This window comes from Oncorhynchus nerka, linkage group LG9b (assembly GCF_034236695.1).
Source record: "Oncorhynchus nerka isolate Pitt River linkage group LG9b, Oner_Uvic_2.0, whole genome shotgun sequence".
Taxonomy (NCBI): domain Eukaryota; kingdom Metazoa; phylum Chordata; class Actinopteri; order Salmoniformes; family Salmonidae; genus Oncorhynchus; species Oncorhynchus nerka.
Genome location: NC_088424.1, coordinates 13,937,227 through 13,962,133, shown reverse-complemented (window position 1 = coordinate 13,962,133; position 24,907 = coordinate 13,937,227). Strand labels below are relative to the sequence as shown.

Sequence of the window (24,907 nt, the reverse complement as noted above, 5' to 3'; positions counted from 1 at the left end):
CTCACAATGGCATGCACATTCATATCACCTCAATAGGATTTGAAGAGAGAACCAAACGGACTACTTTTTAGACCGCAGTTGTAAACTATTGTATTCAGGTCCAATAGTCTAGACAGAGGCAGAATCAGCTTTAATCAGAGGTGAACATAATTACCAAGTTCCCGCCCAACCTCTCACCTCCCTTTATCTGACTAGGTGTGCTTTTTTGTTTACTCACTCTGATAAGGACAAGACAGCTGTAGACCATAATTATGGTAACTGACTGCTCTCAACTTCATATTACTGTCTGTAGCTCCTCTTTCCTGACAAACAAGGCTGTTAACAGTGTAAGGCCAGTTTTAATTAAAAGCCTAGGTCCAATACAACATTATCTGTCCTTGCCTGACTTGGACTTTTCTACAGAATTCAGCAAGTAAAGTTTTTCTAAGGAATCAATTTGACATATTTCATTGGACGCTTTTGTAACAAATCCCTGTGTAAAACATACATGGATTATACCAACCAAACATTAGGAACACCTTCCTAATAACACTGATGAAGTGGATTTAACAAGTGACATCAATAAGGGATCACAGCTTTCACCTGGATTCACATGATCAGTCTATGTCATAGAAAGAGCAGGTGTCCTCAATGCTTTATACACTCAGTGTATATTAACGAAAGAGATTGCTGATCATGATGATTCATATTGCCTTTTATTCTTTTTTATACAGGTGCATATATCTTAAAATAGGTGCCGACTCTTGGCCCTATGTGACCTAATCTCCCAGAGCAAGATGAGTGTGTCTCTGAATATCATAGCTGTAAAGTCTGGCACCATAATCCTATGGCACAGAACACAATCCACTCTATGGAGTGCTCCTTCAACAGAAAGGTGTGTGTGCTATCATCAGCATTATCATCTCATAGTTTACGACTTGACTAAGAAGTCATTTTTTATTGATCTCTGTTACCTCATGACATATGTGATGTATTGTGGCAGTGTGACACAAATAACTGGTCCACCATGTTTCAAAATTAACTGAAAATTGTCATTATGTTAAAACAAATAAGTGTGGACCCCATTATTAAATGCAAACACAAAGCTTCTTATAAGAAGTGACTCACATACCACACCTGTAGTCAAAGTATGACTGAATAGCCTACATTTTCCAAACATCCTATTATAGCCTGCAAGGTCAAATAAATCTAAGGCATATGAATTGCGTCAGTCTATGCGTCAAATTCCCCTCTGACGACTGGAAACATAATGATTACGTTTTCTGAGGACTACTTATACCTATCAAGATTCTGAACTTGCATTATGAACTCAGCTCACATAAGCATCCATTTTGAGCATCCTCCTGAGTATTTAGCATCGTGAACGACGAGCTCTTCCATCCGTGAGACTTTAGAGAAAGCTGATAGGCTCAATCGCAACAGTTCTAAATGTGTTTTTTTCCAGCGACTTGGTAAGCACCGGGGGAAATACTATATTTGGTATAAAACCTCACAATCAACAGTTCCTACTGCAACACCACGGGGATTGAACTAAGCATAAAAAACAGAGGCAAGTATTGGCTTTTGATGGTTTGTTTTTTTCTTGGCAACTTTGGAATGAGGATAACTGAGTTGAATTTAGAGTCCAATTAAGGATATAAATGGCTTTTTTCGTATAGTCCATGATTTAGCACTTCGTGAGAAATTAACAGTAAGTAAAACTCTAAATAACAAACGTTTTCTAATCAAGTCTTGGTGGATTCTCTCCCAAAACACATGTTCTCCAGTCTATGGCTGTCCCGGGGAACTCACTATGGAGGCTGCTTCTCTGTGCGTATTTTGCGCTCACGGTCGGAGCGGACTGCGAGAAGGACTGTGCGCTCTGCCTCAACCGCATACTGGGACAACAGACGGCAATTAACACTCTGGTAGGTCCACAATTGGTACATTTTGGACATGTTTTAATTCAAATGTTTTTAAAGTAAAGTAACTGGGTGCTACTTTTTCCGCGTCACTTTTTCGTGGGAAAGATTGCGCAGTAGGCAACCCACCTGTTTATTTTTGTGATTTCAATGTTAGGCAATGCTGTGTGAGGTGCATGTATCCTTGGAACACGACTTTATTAAGCTCTTTTTCATTTATTCTGATGCAGGCAGACAATTAATGAAATACCAATTAAATGAGGAAACCCATCATTTTAACAGCATCAATATCAAATCAAATCAAATCAAATTTATTTATATAGCCCTTCGTACATCAGCTGATATCTCAAAGTGCTGTACAGAAACCCAGCCTAAAACCCCAAACAGCAAACAATGCAGGTGTAAAAGCACGGTGGCTAGGAAAAACTCCCTAGAAAGGCCAAAACCTAGGAAGAAACCTAGAGAGGAACCAGGCTATGTGGGGTGGCCAGTCCTCTTCTGGCTGTGCCGGGTAGAGATTATAACAGAACATGACCAAGATGTTCAAATGTTCATAAATGACCAGCATGGTCGAATAATAATAAGGCAGAACAGTTGAAACTGGAGCAGCAGCACAGTCAGGTGGACTGGGGACAGCAAGGAGTCATCATGTCAGGTAGTCCTGGGGCACGGTCCTAGGGCTCAGGTCCTCCGAGAGAGAGAGAAAGAAAGAGAGAATTAGAGAGAGCATATGTGGGGTGGCCAGTCCTCTTCTGGCTGTGCCGGGTGGAGATTATAACAGAACGTGGCCAAGATGTTCAAATGTTCATAAATGACCAGCATGGTTGAATAATAGTAAGGCAGAACAGTTGAAACTGGAGCAGCAGCATGGCCAGGTGGACTGGGGACAGCAAGGAGTCATCATGTCAGGTAGTCCTGGGGCATGGTCCTAGGGCTCAGGTCCTCCGAGAGAGAGAAAGAAAGAGAGAAGGAGAGAATTAGAGAACGCACACAGGACACCGAATAGGACACTATTCACACAGGACACCGAATAGGACAGGAGAAGTACTCCAGATATAACAAACTGACCCTAGCCCCCCGACACATAAACTAATGCAGCATAAATACTGGAGGCTGAGACAGGAGGGGTCAGGAGACACTGTGGCCCCATCCGAGGACACCCCCGGACAGGGCCAAACAGGAAGGATATAACCCCACCCACTTTGCCAAAGCACAGCCCCCACACCACTAGAGGGATATCTTCAACCACCAACTTACCATCCTGAGACAAGGCCGAGTATAGCCCACAAAGATCTCCGCCACGGCACAACCCAAGGGGGGGGCGCCAACCCAGACAGGCCGACCACAACAGTGAATCAACCCACCCAGGTGACGCACCCCCCCCCAGGGACGGCATGAGAGAGCCCCAGTAAGCCAGTGACTCAGCCCCGTAACAGGGTAGAGGCAGAGAATCCCAGTGGAAAGAGGGGAATCGGCCAGGCAGAGACAGCAAGGGCGGTTCGTTGCTCCAGAGCCTTTCCGTTCACCTTCCCACTCCTGGGCCAGACTACACTCAATCATATGACCCACTGAAGAGATGAGTCTTCAGTAAAGACTTAAAGGTTGAGACCGAGTTTGCGTCTCTGACATGGGTAGGCAGACCGTTCCATAAAAATGGAGCTCTATAGGAGAAAGCCCTGCCTCCAGCTGTTTGCTTAGAAATTCTAGGGACAATTAGGAGGCCTGCATCTTGTGACCGTAGCGTACGTGTAGGTATGTACGGCAGGACCAAATCAGAGAGATAGGTAGGAGCAAGCCCATGTAATGCTTTGTAGGTTAGCAGTAAAACCTTGAAATCAGCCCTTGCTTTGACAGGAAGCCAGTGTAGAGAGGCTAGCACTGGAGTAATATGATCAAATTTTTTGGTTCTAGTCAGGATTCTAGCAGCCGTATTCAGCACTAACTGAAGTTTATTTAGTGCTTTATCCGGGTAGCCGGAAAATAGAGCATTGCAGTAGTCTAACCTAGAAGTGACAAAAGCATGGATTAATTTTTCTGCATCATTTTTGGACAGAAAGTTTCTGATTTTTGCAATGTTACGTAGATGGAAAAAAGCTGTCCTCGAAATGGTCTTGATATGTTCTTCAAAAGAGAGATCAGGGTCCAGAGTAACGCTGAGGTCCTTCACAGTTTTATTTGAGACGACTGTACAACCATTAAGATTAATTGTCAGATTCAACAGAAGATCTCTTTGTTTCTTGGGACCTAGAACAAGCATCTCTGTTTTGTCCGAGTTTAATAGTAGAAAGTTTGCAGCCATCCACTTCCTTATGTCTGAAACACATGCTTCTAGCGAGGGCAATTTTGGGGCTTCACCATGTTTCATTGAAATGTACAGCTGTGTGTCATCCGCATAGCAGTGAAAGTTTACATTATGTTTTCGAATAACATCCCCAAGAGGTAAAATATATAGTGAAAACAATAGTGGTCCTAAAACAGAACCTTGAGGAACACCGAAATTTACAGTTGATTTGTCAGAGGACAAACCATTCACAGAGACAAACTGATATCTTTCCGACAGATAAGATCTAAACCAGGCCAGAACATGTCCGTGTAGACCAATTTGGGTTTCCAATATGAAATGTCACAATTAGTTTCGGTTGGATGTTTAATGTAGGCAACATGGTGACAACATGTAACCTCGAGACATTTCTATGCACCCATCATTCAGTTTTTAAAATTACATGAGTAGGGTAGTAGGGGTAACCCCCCCCCCCCCCCCCACGTAATTCACATAAAGACCACAAGATGTCATCATATTATTTCTCCAACACTTTCCCCGGCTGGCACTGTTCTTGTTGAACAAAAAATGTTATTTCAACAAAAGGATATTTGAGGTAAGTTGATCAATTTTTTGTAGTTGTAGATATATTCCAATGAAAATAGATCTATATATATATATACAAGTTGGAAAGCCTTAAATAATCAACTTGTTTAGAGAGAAAAATGTAGATATTATTTTAATAAAGTAGTAATATGTTGGATGAGCGTGTTTGGGGCAACTCACCCCCCCCCTTATGGTTATGAATGTGTTTCTACCTGACATTTAGACAATGACTAGCCCAGTTAGCGCTAGTTTATGCTAACTTGCTTGCTAGCAACTTCTCTAGCAGTAAATGCTAGCCAGCTAACTAGTTAGCATAAGATGCTAGGTGTACTAGCTAGCAACCTTACTACCAGATCGTCTGAGGTAAAATACATAAAAAAGATAACATAACTTAATTTCAGTGGTAAATGTTTCCACTAGTTACTGATAGCTTTACAGTTAATGCAACTTTATAGAATTTTAGCTCTTTTACACAGCATTTTATGTCATATAAATTGATAGCTTTTCAAATGATATCTCTCCCATTGTTTTCAGTCACAGGTGGGGACTGGATTAGGTGTGAGCAGTGCAGGAGGTGGGCTCATGAGTTGTGCTCCAATTTGATTGGGGATAGCTTTATATGTGACCTACAGGTACAAATTAGAATCGTGCAATAGCAGAGCATAAGAGAATTGCCACATCAATGTTACACTGAGTTATTGTTATTAAATGTTATATTCCAATGTTATTTAATGTTATTATTTATATTCCATTCCAATATTATACTACAAAAAAAAAAATGAATGAAAAACAACTATTAAAAACCTTTTGCCCCTGAATGGAATTTTAAAGACGGCTGGGATTTAAAATCTTGCATTATTAAAATCATATTTAAGTGCAATTGTAGATGATGGATTGTATGGAAAAGGAACAACAAAGAAAGAACATAAAAATGAATGTGCAGGTGAGTTAAAAAGAGGGACTTTACATCAAATCTCCTCGTAGTGCGGATATTAATGGTGACATGTATTTTTTTAAATTAATTTTATTAGGATCGCCATGAGCTGTTGCAAAAGCAGCAACTACTCTTCCTGGGGTCCACACAACACATGAAACATGACATAATACAGAATATTAATAGGCAGGAACAGCTCAAGAACAGAACTATATCAAAAAAATAAAGGCACACATAGCCTATATATCAATGCATACACACACAAACTATCTAGGTCAAATAGGGGTGAGGGGTTGCTTTATCTGTTTGTTTTTTTACCAGGATTGCTGTTTATTTGAGCAATATGAGACGGAATGGAGTTCCATGCAATCAGGGTTGGGTAGGTTACTTTCTAAATGCAACCCATTACAGCTACTAGTTACCTGTCCAAAATTGTAATCAGTAATGTAACTTTTTGATTACCCAAACTCAGTAACATACTCGGATTACATCCAGTTACTTTTAGATTACTTTCCCCTTAAGAGGCATTAGAAGAAGACAAAAATGTATGTTACCAATTGAACCACATCTATTGCAGGATAAATCAATGTTAAAGTTCACCTGGCCTGCCATCTATGGATGTTACATTTTACTTTATGGGTTGGTTATGTAGGCTTCTTCTAACCCATCGCTTTCTACTACACATAATATTTTGATTAAATTATACCTTAATATTAAAAACCAAAGTCTATCAGAATTCCAGTCATTCCAATAAATGTTATACCCCTGATTGAACTTTATGTTCACTAATTCTCTGTTTGAGAACGAGAAGTTTTACCGACATAGCAGAGCCCACATGGACATTTAATAATGTTATTTATTTATTTATTTTATTTCACCTTTATTTAATCAGGTAGGCTAGTTGAGAACAAGTTCTCATTTGCAACTGCGACCTGGCCAAGATAAAGCGTAGCAATTCGACACATACAACAACACAGAGTTACACATGTAATAATGTCATTTATTTGGAACCGTTTTCCTGTGTGTGGGTGGCAGAAATATTCACACTTCATCATATTGTTGCACTGTGCGCATCCTCTGCATTAATAGCTACCATTTGGTAGAGGGCGTAAAAGAGCATGTCTGATTTTCTTTTGTGGCTGGCAGTTGGCATGAACCAATTTATCGCGTAAATTGCGACCTCTCCTATACACAATAAGTGGTGTATTTAAAAAAAATCAACCAGCAAAGCTGGGTCCGATGATAAAATATGCCAGTGTTTTTTGACCACACATCCCACTTTTCGCGAGTTCAAAGTATATGTAGTTGTGGACATTACAGAGTGTTCTTTAGCTTTAGCGGGTCTTTTTTTGTAACAGTTCATCTCCTGTTTCTCCAAATGCCAAATTAAGAGCTTCATCCACACATTGTGGCGAATAGCCTCTTCTTAGAAACCGAATGCGCATCTCCGCTGCTTTTTCTAGGTAATCTTCTATGGAGTGGCATATAAAGCGCAGTCTGAAAAAGTGGCTTCTTGGAAGTCCCCTTTTTAATGGCTCAGGATGGAAGCTGTCCACCTGCAATAGAGTATTCTGTCCGTTTCTTTTCTATACAGAGTTGTAAAACAGGGTTCCATTTGATTTCTCAATCCACATATCAAGGCAATGAACACGTTGAGTGTCACGTTCAATAGTGAATTTGAGATTGGGGTCAATGTCATTGAGTAGTGCCATAAAATCTGACAGCTCTTTTTCAGTTCCTTCCCATATGCAAAAAATGTTGTCAATATATCGATACCACTTCAGAACTTTATTCAAAAATTGATTTTTGTTTTCATTATTAACAAAACGTTCTTCAAAAAGACCCACATAAAGGCGAATGTGGAGTCCATCAATGTTCCATTCGTTTGGAGGTAGTATTCATCATCAAACCTAAAATAGTTAAACGTTATGTACCCAATGACTAATGAAAGCTTGCTATGTCCTCATTGTGGTTTTACAGACGTGTTTCATACGTCTTATTTATACACTTTTGTAATATTTATGAAATACATATTGTTATATTTGGTAGCACTTATTTGTTTTTCCTTTGCCTCCAATCCCCTTCTATGTGTGGAACGGATGTGGGTGGGGCTAGGTCTACATAAGGGTGCAAATTTCAGAATATTCACAAAAACTCTGCCATAAGTAAAGCTTATTAAAGATCAGTGATACTATAAAGAGCAGTGTGCGGTTTCCTTTTTCCCTATTCTTTCATGTTGGCCATATACCACACCTCCTTGTGCATTATTGCTTAAATTTACCATGGCTGTCAGCCAATCAGAATTCAGGGCTCCAACAACCCAGTTTATAATTGTTCTTAGAGATCATTTTTTCATATTATTCAAATACCTCCAATAAAATAAAGTAAAATAAAAATGAATCTGAGACGTTTATTTTCCACGAGATAATGTATTCAGAGTTATCTGTAGGCTATACAAAAGCCCTCTTCTCTGCTGCTTTGATGTGCTCAGAAATAAAAAAAGACAAGTGCTATGAGGCATTAGATGTAGGGTAGTAACAGGCTTTGAGGAACGTCTCATTAACTGTGTTTGCCAGAAGCTATTTAATGAACCAGATAAAAGTGTCCCTCCATCTGTTTCCCATTTTACTTATTTAATTATTCTTAAAACTAATAGAGAAGTATCATAACATATTGGTATAGGCAAATAGAATCCATTTGTTTGTACATCCAACTGTGCCTCTCTGGCATTGGAGAATAGCGGCCGCACCCAGTTATTTCACGCACCAGAATTGGACTTGTTTCTGCTCCTGTTAAATATTGTCTAATTAAACACTACTCTATATGTACAATTTGCCTTTATATGGCAAAACATATATCACTATATCACTCCAGACAATATATTATTTCTTCACGGCTGTGTACCATGTGCCCCTTGATAGAGACAAGTCTCAAATTAAAACTAGATTTACAGAAAGGAAATGGGTTTGTGAGCCTCTGCTACACTTCTGTGTTTTGAGGTTCCCCTCCCCTTCATATCTTTGCAGACATGCTCAATAGAATGTGAGGGCAGCCTGGACACCACGAAGCTCCGCCTCTGCCGAGACGTCCTATTGGAGGAGGAGCCTGTCGCTGTTGACGAAATCAAACAGGAAGAGGTGGAAGGCGAGCAGCACCAGCTGGCCAAGAAGTATGGCGGCTTCATGAAGCGCTACGGGGGGTTCATGATCAGGAGGAGCCCACCCGTACAGGATGGAGGAGTGCAGGGAGGACAGAACAGCCCAGTGGCTGAGGAAGAGGACATCCGTCTGGAAATCCTGAAGATCCTGAATTCAGAGGCCGAGGCACAGAGAGACGGAGAGTTGGCCAAGCGCTACGGGGGGTTCATGAGGAGAGGGGGGGACTTCGGGGCTCTGGAGGTGGCGGGCAGGCCATTGAAGAAGCGTTATGGGGGCTTCATGAGGAGGGTAGGGAGGCCTGAGTGGCTGGAGGATCAGAAGAACAAGGGGGGGCTCCTGAAACGCTCCTGGGAGGGGCAGGGGGTTGACTCCCCCCTGGCTGAGATACAGAAGAAATATGGCGGATTCATGGACTAGGGGCGGCCCCTTCTCCAACCACTCCTGATGAGTCTGGACTCTCAATATTGATCAGATGATCCATTCTTATTCTGTTGTTGTGCTTGTACTGTGCTGCTTTTTGTTTGTTTGGGTTTACTGTGACAAAAAAACACTTAGCCTATCAGGTGATGATAACTACATTTATGACAACCAGTACTGTATGTTTTATGGGTTTGGTTATTTATAAATTAACCTGTGTTCATTGTGGTGTGCGCGGGCTGGGGCATGTGTGGAAAACCAATCATGGCATGACCTGTTTGCTCTCTCTCTTTGACTTGCCACTGTTTTTAAATCGATAGTTAACTTTTTTGAAGTGTTAGTTGATTTTAGACTTACCTAGTGTATTGTTGTGTCATCCAAACCATTTTTAATGGTTGGTTATTTAGTATTGCCCAGAATCTCTTGGCAAGGCAAGATGAAAATATGTCGGTGGCTAGACCTACTTTCCACCGTGCTCACACTTATCTCAGTATGCTGATGTCGAAACATGTTGCTTTCAGTTGAAAATGTCCTCGTTTTGTGTTCTTTCTATAGAGAACAGAACAGCATTTGAGACCAATTAGTTGTACAAAACCTAATAAACCCATGAATCCTGCAGAAATAATTGGACTCCGCTCTGTCTTGTTCTGGCTGTTTGATGTGTTTGTCAGCTTGGGAAGTGGAGCTAATACTACTGTCTCACTCTGCCAAGCCCACCTGATAATAACTATGGTGTTAGTGGTGAGGATTGGATTCATTTGACAGATTCACTCAGCTTGGGGGGAGATTTATTAAGCAAATGTAGGTGCTTTGTGGCCTGTCTATATTTTTGTACACATTGCTCACTTGAACACAAAATATTAACGGCAATTGCCTTTAGATGTTGTCTCTTAGCTCCCCCAACTTCACGCAGTACCAAAACTTCACAGCTTGGATAGATATTTTGCTTAACTTAATCCCCCTAGAGGTCTATATGAAGAATGCTCTTCATAACAATAAGGCAGTATTTGAAATACGATTCACAAGTTAGATTTCTACAAAAGGGGATTGATAGCCCCGCTCCATTCTGCCACATTCATTAATATCTTCAATTTCTCTAGTTTCAGTGTTCAGAGGCACCACCATATCTACACTGAGTGTGGAGAACATTAAGTAAACCTTCCTAATATTGAGTTGAAGAGATCCTTCTTTAACATCCCTTCTCCCCTTCATCTACACTGATTGAAGTGGATTTGACAAGTGACATCAATAAGGGATCATAGCTTTCACCTGGATTCACCTGGTCAGTCTATGTCATGGAAAGTTTTTTGTATACTCAGTGTATATCCACAGATTTTCACTTCCAAAATGTTGGCAGATGCAGACATCATATAGATAAGTGCTTTATCAAATGTATAGATTAATATCTATCATATCTATCAAATCTCTATATATGGTTATGTCAAATAGGAAGATGTCAAAATATTAATGGTATTCATTAATCAATGCATATTAATTGAATGTCTTGTCAGCCCTCATTAGGCATATGCTTAAAGAAAATGTTATTTGTTACTTATGTATCATGTGATTATGTATGTATCTAGTTTCTCATTTATTTTCTGTATGGAACAAAATCTGTTTTTATTTTTACATGCAAAAATATAAATCATCTAAAGAATGTTTAAAAATGTAGCCTGCGGGACCTTTTGAATGACAAACATACACACCTAAATCCCAGAATTCCTTACTCGAGTTTTGATTGGCTGTCATGTGACCTTACATAGAGGCTCCAGATCAAATCTAGGGTATGCTCGGCTGCTCTGTTCAGGCACTTGAAGACGGGAAAAGCAACGAAGAAACCACGCAGAAGGTAGTTCATATGTCAACAAGAAGTAAGTAGACAAATTCCTGTTTTAGTGAGTATCTTTTTTGCTTCAATTACCGTGCGCTTCACCGTGGAGTGCAAAGGTCGATTAAAGACCCGAATGTCCAGTGTTGAAAGGAGGCGATACAAAATATCCAAGGTTGAGCTGATTGTCTATTGAGGTAAATTTGCATTGGTTACATTTTGATACATTTTTAAATACGGAAATGATGTTGACCTAATTTGCTACTTTTTATTCGCTATATCCTATCATTCAGTGCACCAAATGTTTGTCTACATCACTGAATTGAGGTTGTGTTTGGCGTGTGGATTCATGAGTACATATCATGAATATATTATCAGTTGAACGTTGACCTTTTTAGATCAAATCATGCTAATCTGCAGTCTATTCATTGGGTTTCTTGCTTATTAGGATCTCCAACGGGCACAAACAAATTTGCCAGCAACAGTTAAACCAAAACAAACAGAACTGTCTTTCCAGGGGTCAGCAAAATGAATGTCCTCTTGGAAACCTTTGTTCATTGTAATGTCCATCTATTACTACATGGAGGCATTTGTCAGACCGTTCATCTGACTCGAGAAGAAAAATGTCACTGGGGAAATCGTCCTTATCACAGGGGTTGGCATTGGCTGGCTCATGGCAGAGAAGTTTGCCCCCCCAACCATGAGGGCATGAAGGAGACTGCAAGACTAGTGAAGGGGAAAGGGGCAACTAGGGTCCACTACTACCTGTGTGACTGCAGTGACAAGGCGAAGGTCTACAGATTGGCTGACCAGGTAATCAATTGATGACTCATCTTCCATAAGGACTTTGATTACTTGAATATGGTGTATCTGGGGCCGGGGGACCTGTACCGACCCTCAGTGATGAAGATTTTTCACCTGTTAGCAAGCATGCGTTCACCTATAAATGCAAGCTGGGCAATTCCACGAACCAGAAATTATGCTTAAACTCAGATTATTCACTTTAAAATGTATACCAAACAAAAAACATTGATTTCAAAGTTTAACAAAGCATACAACTCTATGCACAATGACTACTTTGAACAATTGACAGTAAATAAATAAATACATGTTCCACTGGAAAACTGCAAAATTTGTATCTGCACAGTTCTTCCTGTAAAATGTTAAAAGTAGCCCTTGTGCATAGAGTTCTATGGGTTGTTCAACTTTGAAATCAATGGTTTTTGTTCGGTATACATTTTTAAAAGGAAAAATCTGTCTCAGCATAATTCCGTTACAATGAACTTGCCCGGCTTTGTCTTATGCTGCTGGTGACTTGTTCATTATTACTACAGTCATCATGGAGGTTGACCAACCCCCCTCTTCTTTCCATTGTGTGTAGTAAACTGTCTGTCAAAGCAAACTGATGTTTGGAAATCTATTGTGCTGGAGGCATGTTGAAGGAATGGGAAACGAGGGAGTAGCTGGTTACCAAATGTCCAGTGTTGCTGAGAACGTAAGTAAAGCCACATGACAGATGGTGATTCCTTGCAAAACTAGAACAAAAAAATACCATGGTCTTTTGGATTTTCACAATGTAATCCATAGTTTGCTCCTTTGGAGGAAGGATTGTTTACATATATTTGACATTTGTAACCTAAAGCATTATAAAACGTTTATTGGTTGTAGAACAATGGTGACATTTTGGCCTAACCCGGGACTCCTTCAAGACTCTGCAATGTTTCATCTGTTGGTGCTACAAAGCAACAAAAAAGTTGTAATATGAAGCTTTACCCCTTGCCCTGTAATATGAGTAGAATTTCAATTAAATATTTAAAAAAATAAATGTACCTTTTCAATAACTTTTTCAAAGTTAACACCTATTTTATACAGAGGAATTGGCATAGTAGGCAATGCAACAAATCACAGCACTCCTTTTACTTGCACATATCATTGCACATCCTGAAAATCAGTAACAGGGCGACCATTTTGAATCCATTTTCACATTCACTCTGGTCATGTTCACAGATTGGATTATAACTCTAAAAGTAGCAGAGATCCCACTCTGAAACTTTGATATGGCCATAGTGTTTAATAATACAGAACAATTTGCTCAATCAAAAAATGTACATTTTCTACATTAATGTTTAGACTTTTCAATATTCATAAATTAATGTAAGAATTGTTATTTAAATCAAAATACTACTCATATTACAGAGCAAGCTTTGTAACACTATCAGATTATCATTATGGAGTCTTAAAGGACGCCTGGATAAGGACTAAATGTCACATTTGTACTTAAATTAATTATTTCTCAGTTATGCTTTAAGATACAAATGTCGCATATACAGGTAACTGCCAAAATACAGTAAACATTTGTGTAAATGAGGGAAACAAAGTATATTGAAAGCAGGTGCTTCCACACCGGTGTGGTTCATGAGTTAACATCCCATCATGCTTAGGGCCATGTTTAAAAATGCCCAGTGTTACTGAATATCCCGGTATGGCACAAGGTCGGTATGAAGGTATGACAATCTGGATACCGCCCAAACCTACAAAACACCAAATGATGGAACAATGGTGTCACATCAAATGTAAAAGCCTGTTTTAAACTCCAGGCAATCTTTTAAAACCCCTTCAACCTGTTACCCATGTCCATAAGTACATAGCAACAATGTTAAATATTCTTTACCATAACTGGGTTGCCAGGATGTAAGAGACAAAGATGTCATGTGTGTTGATTCAACATGTGTTTTTAAATGTTAAATCCTTACGTCTATTGACGCACCCGTGTGTCAATCTACTGTAAGTGACATAATTTAAAAAATCCCCATTCAAATCTATCAGTCTAAAATGGATATCTATGGGCTTGGTCTCATTCCACCGCATCCGCCTGTGTCTGCCTTCTACATCCGCGGAGGAAGGTGGCTGAGCTAAAGCGGTGCTTGTCAGATCATGAGACATCCCGAAAATCGGTCTTCTTACAACATTTTTAGGCCTACAAACTAATATGACCACTATGGAACGATGGTGTTCTCCATTTTGCTCGACGACTCCCCCACAAGCCCCACGGGACTCATTTGAAGTCTGTAAAGGGGATGTGTTAACTTCTGTCTGAGGCGTTCTAATCGTATGACCTACAAACTACACTCATAATTTAACAATGTTATTCGTATTTACAGATGGCATACAAGTTTGTTATTAAGGCACATACAAGTTCACATGTTCCAGAAGGAATTTCTGCCGCAAAAATAACATTTAGATTTTTTTTTAAAGTTTACGTTCAAAAGACTCTCCTGTGAAGAAGTGACGTGCGACATACGCCTAGTTTCCTGAAATAAGTCAGAGGTTCTTTAAGATAGGAGATGATGCCAGACGCATGAAGGAACCAACCCTATGAACTATGCCTATGTAACATGTCCGTAATCAGTATATAAAGAAACTAAACGGGACTGCCCCGTTAGAGTTCCTGACAGACGTTCACTATGGTGCATCAAGTTTGTTGGAACCTCTCCAGCATGCCGACAAAGAATTTATTCATTTAAGATAGACTTTGAGTGTAAGAATTTTGACAATTTGGTGTCAACGAACAGAATGATTGATTCTGCCTGCGGAGCTTTCCAGTGGGGGTCTGCGAGAAACCGGTGGGTGGCGCATTTTATGAAGCATTAGGGAAATTCCCGTCTGACCAAAAGACGAGGAGACCCACTCAGATCCTTATTGTGAGCTGTCCAGTAGGAGACGCGTCAACCACAAACAAAAGAGGGACATGTCTTCTGATTTCAGTAAGTCTACCTTGCAATAGAGGAAAAAGCAGAACGTTGTTTGACACTGATCCGTGTATATTAGTAGTAGTAGATTGAGAAGAGAGTCCTAGTTGAAAGAAACAGATATGGAGATTAGTGAAAGTAACAAAGTGAATTGTAATTGGCTTTCAGATAGCACTCCAATAATGCAATGTCTTAGTAATTTGAAGAAGTAAAATGGAGGGATTGAGCATTGGGACTGATATTAAATTAGAGGACGCTCACTCTTTAAGGCCTGGTCCACTGCTCTTGTGTTTAAGTCATCTGTTGTTTGGGTTAGAGATAAGCTTCCATTGGAACAATAGATGGCCTCGAGTACACACTGAACTCAACAGGTTGTAAGAGAGACAGTGTGGGAATTTGGGACAGGGGTATGAATAATTGAATAAGACAAGTTTTTGACAATTACTCAATTGTATAGTTTAGGTAGCACCAGTGATTTAAATAAGGTAATGTAATCTAAAACAATATTTTTTCATTACGTTGAACTGTGTCGAATTGAAGTAGATCCAAGTAAATGGTTTTAGTCCTGAATATTGAGCTGATTAGCCAGCACCAACTTTTTGAAGGTCCTAGTAGATTTGTTAATCAACAGGCTTCATATTGACATGTTTATCAATGATTATGTACTGTATCTCTCCCTTTGAAAGGCTTCCTAAGGCAAGTGCATTGGGAGAGCAGTTAAAGGTGCCCGGATCATTAACAAGTTTATAATTGATCAATAGTCCTATGTGTGCTTTCAGGCCACGTGAATGTCAGGGAGAGAGCGCTGCCCCTGAATGTGGGACACCTGTCTCTGGTCTGTTTTACCATTACCTTATGAGATACAATTATTTCCTTTATGGAGTTATTATTTTTTATTTAACAAGCAGTGTTGTTGTTGTTTTTTTGGTACGCATGAGTCACGATGTGAGTCATGTATCCAAAGGGGTATTACCGATCCCCTATGGTAAATATGCAAATTTGGTTCCCTGGGCCTTTGGAAAATATGCAAATAGCTTTTCTTCACACGCCTTCCAGTAAACGGAAAAATGTGTTGGTAATGGTTGAGTTACTCCAAATGGGTTGAAGTTTTCCCCACCTCGAGTGATGTTTTTATCTTGCTTCAATAACAAATTTCTCCAGATTGGGTCTGCTGGATGGTCGGGATTTCTCCCTAAGGATTAGCCCTCCGACTCCCTGACCCTGTAACTCTGCAATGAGATCGCCAAGATGATCGGTGAGTAAAATACACTTTTGAGGTAATGACGAAGGTGACCACAGATGATATCTAGATGCATGGAAGGGATAATTTGACCAAGAACTGGGTGAACCTCAACCTTCCCTAACCGGCTGAAGCAATGACGACAATGGCGTTCAGTATGGTCTTTCACCACTTCTACCGTGAGACCCGAGTCCAAGCCAGTAACCTGTACACAGCATCCAGTCAAAACTATCAACTGCCTTTTCTCTCAGGAGTACGACATGAGTCCATGTGGAGTGAGCATGGAGAAAGATCCATCCAAACACGCTGGTGTACTGGAAGAAAATGGACAAAGACATAATGGACTGTAAAGGACAGTGGCGGCTCAGGTGAGAGACATTGTCAAGGGTCATCCACTTTGAACATGTGCCATTGGGAGGATGAACTGAAACACTATCTGAAGAACATGTAGAAACACCAGAAGGATGGGTGCCGAGAGGGGGGTGGTCAACAGTGCCCGTAATTAATTTAGGCTTATCCAAAATTGTCAGGTTGATTGTGGTCTGCACATTGCAACATTTATAGTAATTTAGACTAAGAATGCATTGAGATACCAATCTGTCATTACTACAATTGATGAGAGAATTTCATGCTAGAAAAATAAGATGTGTATATACTGTACAATGCACATTCTGCTAAGTTGACGGTCTTAAATTAAAGTGACAGAACCAACATGAAGCACTAAGGACTGTCATCCTAAATTTGGGTTGGATAATTTATCAGTAGTTATAATTATGATTTGGAAAGGCTTCTAGAGACAGATATGCCCCTAAAATGTGAGGAGAGCCACTCAATTGTAGCTTGGGCTATCCTTGCCCCAATCTCATTCCTTTCAAGGTTGGTGTGAAACTGTTCTCTCTCTTTCCTGTGAAAAACAAATATGCATGTACCCTAGACCAAATACGGGAGATAACTGGAAATGCAAAAATAATTGCGTAAACTGGCTCTGCAAAACAGAGGCTCGACTATCTTTTGGCAGGTCAAGGGGGCACTTGTGCAATCAATGGCAATGGATGTTGTACTTTTGTCCCAGATCACTCTTCTAATATGACTGATCTCGCCGAATACATTGCCACTGTTGCTGAGAATAATTCCCCACAACTGGAGTGGACACCTACAACTTGGTTGGAATCCCTGTTTGGAAGTTAGGGATCCCAAATTCCCAAATGGGCTGCGGCGTGTGTTTTTGTCTCTTAGTTTGTATAAATTGTGTTATTTAACATGCTGTGTGCGTGTAGTGTTGATAAATTCACTCCCATTTAATAGAAGTAACTTAATTATGATAGTATTACCATACTAATTGGACTGTACAACCCAGAATGAAGGGATTGAAATGAAGTGTCTGGTTTTATGTGTTGATTTCCCTTACTTCAATATAAATATGGTATGGAAGTATGGTATGGATATGGTATGGAAGTTAAAGAATATTTACCTTAAAATGTAATGATTTATTTTCATACAAGTGATAAAAGGGTGGAATGTGAATTTTACTTTGTACATGTTGTGGGAAAATTCTTACACAGGGACACTTGAAGTCAATCTTAAATGAGTAATCGTTTATTGTCAGCGCGTAGGAGAGATTCCAACCAACTCAATGCACCATAGTACACATGTCAATCAGGAGCTCTACCTGGGCAGACCCAGCACCCAGGGACTCTGATGGCACAGCTGGCGCTGCAGTACAGCGCCCTTAACCACTGCGCCACCCGGGAGGCCCTAGGGTATTTTATTTCAGCTCATGAAACACAGGACAAACACTTTACATGTTGCATTGGTATTTTTGTTCACTCTAACATGACAACTCTATGGAAAGGGGAGATGCTTATGAACACCATTCTCCATTTTGCTTTACGATCACGGAATTATGGAGGTAGTTTTGTGCCAACAAAAATAAGGGGTTAAATATGTCAAACGAATATTTATAGAGATTTCTTGTATCTTCTAGATATAGGATAGATGCTACTGTCTTTTTTTGCTATTTATAAATGATATTCAATGCGTTTTATGGGCTGTAGTAGTAAAAGACAAATTCAATATTTTTGGGGGGATACCTAAAAGTTGTACTAAAATTCAAAATCGAAAAACTAAATAATGAGCCATGGTATCTTAAAACCATTCTATATGTTAGTTTAGTATACTAACCCCCCCCAAACGACTTAGACTTTTAGAGGATTTATTAACACATCTATGTTCAGGTCAAGAGAGAGGTGGGGGATGTGAGCATTCTCATAAACAACGCTGGCATCGTCACAGGCAGGAATTTCATGGACGCGCCAGACTCCCTCATTGAGAAAACCATTGAAGTAAACACCATGGCTCACTTGGGTGAGCTAATGCGCTTACAGCTCACATCTGCTACACTGACATCAACACAACTATCTTGTTGGTTTTCCCTCCCTTGCTGTCTTTATCAATGCAGGCATTGAAATGTGAAAGCAATATCCTAAATCATCTCCCTTATTGTGGCAATTCCACTCACTCTCCCTCCAGTGAACACAGATCTGAAGCAAACTGAAATCCATATTTCATTGTGGAAGTTCTTATCCTGATTTCTTCTCCTTTCTCTCTAGACTTATAAAGCCTTCCTCCCAGCGATGACTGTCAACAACCATGGTCACCTGGTCAGTGTTGCTAGCACAGCGGGTCTGATTGGTGTCAATGGACTAGCAGGTAAATCACCTACTATGCATGTGTGTGCATGACTTACTCCAATGTTCCTCAATACTGGTCCTGGAGAGCAACTGTGTACAGGCTTTTGTTCCAGTCCAGCACCAAGAAACCTGAACGCTAATCAATGTTTGACTGACTAAATCAGATGTGTTGGTGCAGGGCAAGAACAAAGCCTACACTGCCTGTAGCCTAGCCTGGAAACGCAACATTGAATTTCATGGAGAGCATCGCTGCACAGCTATGTTCGATCGAGTTCAAAACCGGGCTCTGGCTGTGCCACTCAAGGACATTCAGAGACTTGTCCCAAAGCCTCTCTTGCATTTTCCTGGCTGTGTGCTTAGGGTTGTTGTCCTGTTGGAAGGTGAACCCTCGCCCCAGTCTGAGGTCCTGAGTGCTCTCTAGCAGGTTTTCATAAATAAAGGATCTCTCTGTACTTTGCTCCGTTCATCTTTCCCTCAATCCTGACTAGTCTCCCAGTCCCTGCCGCTGAAAAACATTCCCACAACATGATGCTGCCACTACCATTTTTTTTAAAATATATATTTTTTAACCTTTATTTAACTAGGTAAGTCAGTTAAAAGAACAAATTCTTATTTTCAATGACGAACAGTGGGTTAACTGCCTGTTCGGGGGCAGAAAGACACCGTAGGGATGATGCCAGGTTTCCTCCAGATGTGATGCTTGGCATTCAGGCCAAAGAGTTCAATCTTTTTTTCGCCAGACCAGAGAAGCTTGTATCTCATGGTCTGAAAGTCTTTAGGTGTCTTTTGTCAAACTCCAAGTGGGCTGTCATGTGCCTTTTACTGAGGAGTGGCTTCCTTCTGGCTTCCGTCTGGCCCCTCTACCATAAAGGATTGATTGGTGGAGTGTTGCAGAGATTGTTGTCCTTCTGAAAGGTTCTCCCATCTCCACAGAGGAACTATGGAGCTCTGTCAGAGTGACCTTCAGGTTCTTGGTCACCTCCCTGACCGAGGCCCTTCTCCCCCGATTCCGCAATTTGGGCTGGCGGCCAGCTCTAGGAAGAGTCTTGTTGGTTCCAACCTTTTTGCATTGAAGAATGATGAGGCCACTGTGTTCTTGGGGACCTTCAATGCTGCCGAAATGTTTTGGTACGCTTCCCCAGATCTGTGCCTCGACACAATCCTGTCTCTGAGCTCTACGGGCAATTCTTTCGACCTCATGGCTTGGTTTTTGACATGCACTGTCAACTGTGGGACCATATACAGAAAGGTGTGCCTTTCCAAATCATGTCCAATCAATTGAATTTACCACAAATGAACTCCAATCAAGTTGTAGAAACTTGTCATCATGGGGTATTGTGTGTAGATTGATATAATTGTTTTTTTTTAAAATACATTTTAGAATAAGGCTGTACAGCAAATGGTTCAAGGACAATGCAATTCCACAATTTAGTTAGTATTATCTTGATGTGGAGACCTGTTTTTATATATCCTCTATGTTGTAGTGTTTTACATCTATTTCTCTATTTTCTTTATCTGATTGTTGGGAAGGGCCTGTAAGTAAGCATTTCACTGTTAGTCCACACCTGTTTACGAATCATGTGACGAATTAAATTTGATTTGAGACCTTTGTTTAATCACTGTATGCCAACACATCAAACAAATTAAATTTGATTTGAGAGTGTAGCGAAATGCTTTGTTTAACCTGCTGTCTTGTACACAGTGTAAGGGGATAAGGAATATGTACATAAGGATATATGAATGAGTAATGGTACAGACATGTGTTTCTCTCCTGGTAGATTACTGTTTCCAGCAAGTTTGCTGCTATTGGCTTTGCTGAGTCTGTGGCTCTGGAGCTGCTGGCAACGGGGAAGGATGGTGTCAAGACTACCATTGTGTGTCCACACTTCATGAACACTGGCATGTTCGATGGCTGCAATTCTAAGTAAGTTATCAGCCATAAGAAGTGTTACTGTATATGGGATTACATTTCCCACTTTAAAGTTGCCATTGTGTTTATAAGAGGTTATTATCCTCATTGCATATTTGTAATAGTTTTTCTCATGAAAAGTTTGAGATGACCCTGCTGAAGGGTATTTATTCATCCATGAATAAATGAATATGCAATCCCTTTAAGAGCCAGGGCCAGTTCTGTTTTTATGGGACATGAAACTGAACAAGAGACTTTTTAAATTGAGATTGGTTTTATGAAGCGTGAAATGGAAGGCCTTGTCTCGGCATTGACAGGGTGGAATTGACAATTGTGTTATGACATTAGTAACGAAGGTGCTGGGAGACTTCCTCTCTTAGCGTGTGTACACAATCACTATCAACAACAAACATGTAAGTACTTACTTTACACTAGACGAAATGCTGCTTACTGTGGACTGGTGGCCTCTGTTGTTGCCTATCCTGGATCCAGACTAAGTAGGTTGCCCTCAGGTAGGTTGCCCTCAGTCTAGTTCTCTAGCCTGCCTCCCCACCTAAAGTAGATTAAAGTATTTCAATGGTTAATATCGGCCCTAGATGTCACTTTTGCTTTTGCAGCTTGTTTTTACTGTTCCTGATCCAAGCTAGGCTGTTAGTATGAGTCTTCAGACAGGCCAGGAATAGCCAAACAGACTAGCGAGGTGTCCTAAAGTGGTCAGATTACAGTAGACCATGTATGGTAGGGATTTACGGATGGACCAAATTGTCACAGGTGGCTTGAGTAAGGTCAATAGGTTAAGTTGACCAGACGTCCCTGATTTCCGGGGACAGCCCATAGTTTTGGTAGCCTGTCTTCGGCTAGAGCTGTCCCCGATATACCCCCTACCCCCCCGGGAGGCTGAACGTTTGATAAATGATACATTGTAACCACCGTATGAGCAACCATGGCCAGAAAGTGCATTCAACACCATAGGCTACCGGACTTTATAGGCTAAGATTAAGATAACTGTGGAGGGGTAATACATTTTGGGGTTATAATTAATACAAGGATTTGACAGGACTGTGGGGAAAATTGATAGTTAAATATAGTTCCATGCCATTTTAAATAATCAATATATATCAGCAACACCCCCTCCTTAAAATCAAATCACCTTGCAATAGGTCAACTTCAGATTCTGCTGTTGAAACGCCTTGTTTAACAGCAAGGAAAGTTAGAGGCACAACTTTGAAAGTTAGAGGCACAAAGATCATATCCCCCGACATTCAAACCTCTCAACATTACCAATAACAGGAGGTTAGATTTTTTGGTGGCGTATGATAATTATAATGATATATTATATAATTATAAGGGTTTAGAAACATGTTCTATTCTTAATGACATACTGACTCCAAAATGACACACTACATTATTTACCATTGATTTCTATTGGGCACAAAAAAATCTGAAACGCAACTTAAACAACCAAAAACCCCACGCTTTAAGACAATAGTCAAACATTTTCATACCGTTAGTGTATGTGGACCTAAGCTTTTGAGCTGGGTTGCCAAGCAACAGAACTTTAGTATTTTGACTATGGACAAATGCATAGCCAGGCTAAACTGCGAGCACTTATGAAGTGTGCTACTTCACTGCATCAGGCAGGCTCAATAAGATCAGATATAGTCTAGATAAACGTATGTTTTACAAAAATGCTATGTTTCTTCACTAGAATAAGGAATACTACATTCAATAACGTGGTTTTCTTCAGATATTGCGAGACACACTGGTTGTTATTTGGGAGCACACATTAATGATCACAGGTTCTAGTTGAAAACTTCACTTCTGATCCACTATAGATGGTTATTTATCCAAGAGAGTTGATCATGCACAAATGGTGACGTGAGTGTTTAATAAAGTGGCTGACCTTTCCTCACTGTGTCCTCGTAGTTCCTTGAGGTGGAAGCAGACTGCTCTCCTGGGGAAGTACCTGGGTTGCCTTCGAGAACACAGAGCACTATGAGACAACATGCCTTAAGCTGCGTCGGTCCCTTGCACGCTGCTTGGCCCACGTTTAACCGATGGCCATTGCCAACACACAACTCGGACTGTGAATTGTGCTTTCTGTTCCATTCGAAGCCATTCGATATGAGCATCAGCGTCATTGGCTACTGATAGCTAAGTGTAGATTTGTGGTTTTAACAGCTGTCTGCATTTCACACTGTTTGAAGACTCCAAGGGGATATTTCTTATTATAACATAATTTTCCAACATTTGGATAATGGCTCTAGGTAAATTGTCTGCATTCAATTTTCACCAGATGGGCAATGGGAGGTATCAGGGAATTCCATCTGCATAGTGTTGGTGCATCATCATTGGTACAAAAGTTAGATTCTGTCACTTTTACTTATTTATTTGTGATAAACAGACGTCACCCAAAGCCCTGCTGAAGGATTTTACATGTGCATTGATGGATTTCCATAACGATATTTTAGGGAACTAGTGAGTGAAGGAGTTGATTATTCCCCAATATTTTTTTACTACTGCATTACAAAAATATGTCAAAGCTGTTTGAATGTGCCTAATGCCACTGTAAAATGAAATGCATTATTGTGCATAAATGAAAAACTAGATGCAGTTTTGGGGTTGTGGTGGATGAGTATGTTGAACTTTTTACATGGCCATAATTCTGAATCCCCTTGGGATATGTGAATACTCGAAAAATTATAATAAATATTTTGTACGTTTTTGTCATCTGATAGTCTGCGATCATTCAGCAAACCAATGTCATACCCAGTGCAAACCTAGTCGGTGCTAATACAGTAGTTACTGGGGTGTATTCAGTTTCTTTTAACTATCTGATGCACAACTGGTATGATTCTCATTCTATGGCCATATGTTATTATCTACACACATCTACATTTTTATCTAAACTTCCTGTAACATTGTACCCTCCTGAACAAGCCCCTGGCGATGGGGGAACAGTTTTTGCTGTAAGAGCTGGGCCATTTGGGTACTGACACTCAGCTTGACCTCTCTACAACCTAATCAGATGGCTACTGGGAACAAAAGTCCTCAAGTCATTGGCTTAATTGGCATATTTTGCATATTCAACAACTTACAAAAGAATTTAAGCTGAAGTTGGGATTTTAATTTAGAAATAAGGCCTGTTTTTCATTTGAAGCCAGGAGGCTAGTATCAGCAACATTTTATATATGAATGCTTCTGCTCAGTGTTTGAGATCAATTGACACGCTTTACCATGGAGCATTGAGATGTATTTTAAACTGCAAAACTCTTACCGCACCACTGCACTTCATATACAAGGGTTGGCTGGCCTTCTCTAGTCAATCGTAGGCTCAGTCACTGGAATCATTTATTTATAAAGCCATTTTGGGTTAACTACCATTTTATTTGGGCATTTTTATTGTTCAGAAATGTGGTGGGTACTCGCTTCGTTCGGCAGGAGTTTATCCTGCTAACTGTTCCAAATGTCCAAACTGAATTGAGTAAAATGGCTTTTATGTACTCTGCACCATCGGCTTGGAACGCCTTACAAAATACTTTTAAACTGGAAGAACTTGTCCCGATTGGTGTTTTTAAATCTGACATAACAGTCCCTGCCTGATATGTCAATGTTTTTAATTAGCTGTTTTATGATTTTGTTATACTCTTGTGAATTCTATGTTTTTTTCAATAGATTACCTGTAGTTTTTCATGTTGTCTGTCTGTAATTGTGTAATGACTTGGTGCTGCCTATCTGGGACAGGACTCTCTTGAAAAATAGATTTCAAATCTCAATGAGCCCTTCCTGGTTAAATAAAGGTTAAATAAATCAAATAAATATTTCATGACAATATTATACAGCCCAGCGCATATTGCATCAAGAGATCATATCAGTTTGTTTTGAAAATATCAAATATTTCATTCTAAGTTCATTTATTTTGCAGCGCCATCAAAAGGTCTTCAATCTGCTTTCTATATAACAGGGTCATCAGATGTTTAAGTATAGTATGACAATGGCATGTACAGTACTTGCATGAGTACATCTGAATAATATTATACTTAATGTCAAGTATACAGTGCATTCGGAAATTATTCAGACCCCTTGACTTTCCACATTTTGTTGCGTTAGCCTTATTCTAAAATGGATTAAATAGTTTTTTTCCCTCAATCTACACACAATAGCCCATAATGACAAAGCAAAAGGTTTTAGACATTTTAGCAAATTTAGTTAAAG

General features: G+C 40.0%; 1 protein-coding gene and 1 long non-coding RNA gene across 4 annotated transcripts; both read left to right on the top strand.

Annotated features, from left to right (window-relative positions):
* The first annotated feature begins 1,168 nt into the window (after positions 1-1,168).
* On the top strand, positions 1,169-9,901 carry LOC115113921 (proenkephalin-A-like). Its single transcript, XM_029641859.2, has 3 exons — positions 1,169-1,549; positions 1,767-1,907; positions 8,728-9,901. Exons 2-3 carry the CDS (start codon positions 1,770-1,772, stop codon positions 9,274-9,276), a joined length of 687 nt encoding a protein of 228 aa, XP_029497719.1. The 5' UTR covers positions 1,169-1,549; positions 1,767-1,769; the 3' UTR covers positions 9,277-9,901.
* A 1,149-nt stretch (positions 9,902-11,050) lies between these two features.
* LOC115114307 (uncharacterized) lies at positions 11,051-24,443 on the top strand. 3 transcript variants are annotated; one of them, XR_010461774.1, is made up of 7 exons: positions 11,051-11,147; positions 16,015-16,108; positions 16,345-16,461; positions 18,328-18,457; positions 18,703-18,802; positions 20,562-20,707; positions 22,619-24,443. It is a non-coding gene; the product is annotated as an uncharacterized LOC115114307 (long non-coding RNA). The 3 variants fall into 3 exon arrangements; XR_010461776.1 differs by lacking the exons at positions 16,015-16,108; positions 16,345-16,461 and adding exons at positions 11,758-11,917; positions 12,486-12,599; XR_010461775.1 differs by lacking the exons at positions 11,051-11,147; positions 16,015-16,108; positions 16,345-16,461 and adding exons at positions 11,366-11,917; positions 12,486-12,599.
* Positions 24,444-24,907: the final 464 nt, after the last annotated feature.